At 39.3% G+C, this 3,441-nt stretch overlaps 1 protein-coding gene across 1 annotated transcript in view; it reads left to right on the top strand.

Moving 5' to 3' along the window:
* Window positions 1-2,615: 2,615 nt before the first annotated feature.
* ppp3r1a (protein phosphatase 3, regulatory subunit B, alpha a) overlaps window positions 2,616-3,441 on the top strand; it is a 22,939-nt gene continuing 22,113 nt past the window's right edge. Inside the window, exons 1-2 of the mRNA XM_031878949.1 lie at window positions 2,616-2,675; window positions 2,772-2,871. Coding sequence (XP_031734809.1) covers window positions 2,869-2,871 — 3 coding nt within the window. The 5' untranslated portion in view covers window positions 2,616-2,675; window positions 2,772-2,868. The remainder of the gene's footprint in view (window positions 2,676-2,771; window positions 2,872-3,441) is intronic.

Genomic DNA, 3,441 nt, shown 5'->3' with positions numbered 1-3,441 from the left:
CTGATGTTTTGTTTGTTTATGGTGCTGAAACAAATGTGTTTAAATTAATATTGTACATTTTATGGCGGTTAAGGGGAGACACTACAGGTGAATAGAGTCAAAGTTAACTATATCACCATGAAACTTCAGTTCATTGCTCACATTAAGACGATTATTATTTGTATTGCGAGTTTTCTAAAAAACATGTTTAAGCATGCATATGAGGTTTCATCTTTATCTAATTTGCATACATTTCCAGAACATAAATCTGAACATTGGATGAAGCCAGGTTCAAAATTCTTGCTTCAGTTTTATGGTAAGAAATGTACAAATAGATATCACCATGAAACTTCACCAGTTCATTACTGACATTGAGATGATTATTTTTTGTATTACATGTTTAAATATGCAAATGAGGCATTATGTAATGGTAACTTTTGGTGAATTTAGGAGAAATCTACGGACGCAAACAGACAAAGTAGTAAAATAAATGTTTTATTTCCACTAGTCTGAAAGAAGACAAGTTATAGAAGAGTAATATACTAAAATCTGAAAATGAACCAGCACAATGGAAATGTATTTTGCCCGGGTGTCTCGCCTTAAACTGAAAATGTAGCATTTCTTAACAACCTACAGTTTTAATGTTGTGTTTAAAGACGTACAGATGAAATGATGTTGTGAGTACTGTTCGGTGGTGGCATTGGGTAAAACCTCAAGTGTGTTCAGACCTACATGTATGTAGTGTGTACAGTGCTGTGTGTGTGTGTGTGTGTGTGTGTGTGTGTGTGTGTGTGTTTTTTTACAAACGGTGTGTTTATGGACACTGAAGCTACGCGTGAAGAGTCTCATTCCAAAATGCCAGAAACTTACGTCATGTCACTTCTTGAGAAAACTTTTGCCAAGTCCAGAGTGTCCTTTAGTGACATTTTGATTTCATCGGCCAGCCGAGCAGAAATGTTCACATCTGTCCTCGTGTGAGAGCCGTGACATCTGCAGCCAGCAATATTAAAAACATGCAGAATATATATTAAAAAGTATGCAGCAACGTGGCCAAAGAAAATCTATCAAAAAACGGGACTATTTTCAGTTTATTCTGCTGCAACAGTTATTTACACAAGATTATTAGCTCATTGTTTGTTTGAAAGCTTTATTTAAAATAATGCAGTTGCACACAGAAAAAAAGACCTTTCTGTAAGACAATAAAAACTATTTAGTGTTTGGAATGAACCTCTGTGCGTAGCTGCGTGTTGTATCTTGTGTTGTTATGAACAGTTTAATGCAGTGCTGGATGTAGAGGTTTTGTATTTGGGTGAAGTTGTGCTCCTATTTACAGCGTGTTTGTTTTTTTCTCTACCTCTTCCTCTAAGGACTTACCCATGAATATGAATTATGTTAAATAACGCATTTGGAATATTCAAAATGTTAAAAAAAAAAAAAATTTCTATTTCTAGTGGTAACCCTATTTTTGCACAGTGAACCATTTGAAATGTTTTCATATTATTGTGTGTAGAAATGATCTGAGACATATTGAACTGAGCTATGCAAGAAACCAGAGCAATAAAATGATATTCTGACCTTTTGTTGTGAAAGTGTTTGTTTGTTTATAATAATAATTGTTGTTCATAGTAAAATGGAAAATATTTTTGCGTGGCAAAATGTATTCATTCCTCTTATTCTAAACTGACGGTACACTATTAACTGCTTTATGTGTATTCCAGCAACATAAGTGCTGACAACTCAAGAAACCAGCGCTGTAAATGACTATTATAAAGGAAAGTACACAGTGACTCATATCACGTCCACACTCACAGTTTATGGGCGCTTTTAAACTTCTGACAATCACCATTTATTAGTGTATTTACTATGCAAAAGAGGGAAACTTATGGGAATAAAAGCTGCTGGTGCATCACAAACACTGCAGAAATATGTGACATGGCGACAGCCGAAAAGTCCCAAAAAGCACACTGATATAGATCAATATGACGATCACCAACCTGCTGTTTGGTGTCATGGACTGTTCTGCTGCAGATTAGAGCCTGCAGAAGGATGATAAAGTGGGATGAAGTTTTAAATGAAGTCCATCTGCCTCTTGTGCGACTTTAAGGTCAGAGTGAACAGTATGAAAGTCTTATTGGAGCAAAACACCTGTGATAGTGGAATGTGTAGCTGTAGAAAACTAGTCACACGTGTGTATCGGTAAATTTGAAGTCACAGAGAAGAAACAGTTTTGGTAGTTGCATACTTTTTTTCCTTCTCTTCCACAAACAACACAACAGCTACACCTGCTCAAATTCTTCACAGCCTGGTGCACAAATCATATTCTACAAATCCCAAAGTAAGAAACTCACACGCTCACTTTTTTATTTTTAACTAAAGTTCAGAGGTGCAAAAACACATTCATACACCTGTATCAAAAAAACGTGACGTCATATACAAAAGACACGTTGTGAATACCTGCAAGTGTTTTGTTCCAATAACACCTTCATAGTAAAGCGTGGACTTCCTGCAGTACAGCCACACCACCAGAGGAGGGAGCCAAAGCACAGACCTAGTCAGGAGGTAAATAAACAAAACCTGTAGTTCCCGGATGTACAGTAGAGTGGCGCCTCCCCCCCCTCCCACCTCCTCCACCGACCGTCCCCTCCCAGCGGGTCTCCCTCCCTCCGCCACTGCAGAGAAAGAGAGCCTGAAGCTGGGTATAAAGCCAGGACGAGCCCTCGGAGAGAACCACATTTATACACATATACATACATATATATATATATTTTGTTTTTTTGTATTTCTCGCCACAGCTCGGCGACCTACCAACTCTCCCCCCTCCCTCCCCTCCTGTTGGACCTCTTTTCCGCTCTCATCGCCTCCTGGTATTTCGTCATCCGACCTGCAAAGATGGTAAGTAAGCTCTCTTCTGTTATTTCTCCCGGTGTAAACGTGGTCGGTCACTGGGTCGCTTCATTTAGTGGTGAAGCCCTTTTTGCTTTAAGTTCGACCAAAAGTGGAGCTCCTCGCTTCTCTCACCCACTTCTGGGTGTAACACCTCCGGAGCTGACCGCCTAAAAGCCCAGATCTGTCTTCTCTTTATTAGCACCCGAGGCCTGTGCAAAAATGTACTTTTCCTCATTGATATACACCGTTTTTAAATGTCTTTATTGTCTTATTGTTGCACGTTTTTACAAAACTGCAACTCAAGTTTGTGCGCTCGCTCTAAAAGTCTCATTAGTCTGGTTTGTGTGTCGCGTGACGCTTTGTTGACACTTGCAACATTGTTTCATTGGTCGTTCTCCACGCTGTGATAAGTGGCGCGAGGCTTCATTTGTATCCGCTCTACCGTTCTGAGGTACTAGTACTGTATGTGAGGTACTAGTACTGTGCAGTATGTGAGGTACTAGTACTGTATGTGAGGTACTAGTACTGTGCTGTATGTGAGGTACTAGTACTGTATGTGAGGTACTAGTACTGTGC

Source organism: Anarrhichthys ocellatus, unplaced genomic scaffold, assembly GCF_004355925.1.
Source record: "Anarrhichthys ocellatus isolate YVR2014 unplaced genomic scaffold, GSC_Weel_1.0 scaffold212, whole genome shotgun sequence".
NCBI lineage: Eukaryota > Metazoa > Chordata > Actinopteri > Perciformes > Anarhichadidae > Anarrhichthys > Anarrhichthys ocellatus.
This window is presented reverse-complemented; position numbering and strand designations above follow the sequence as displayed.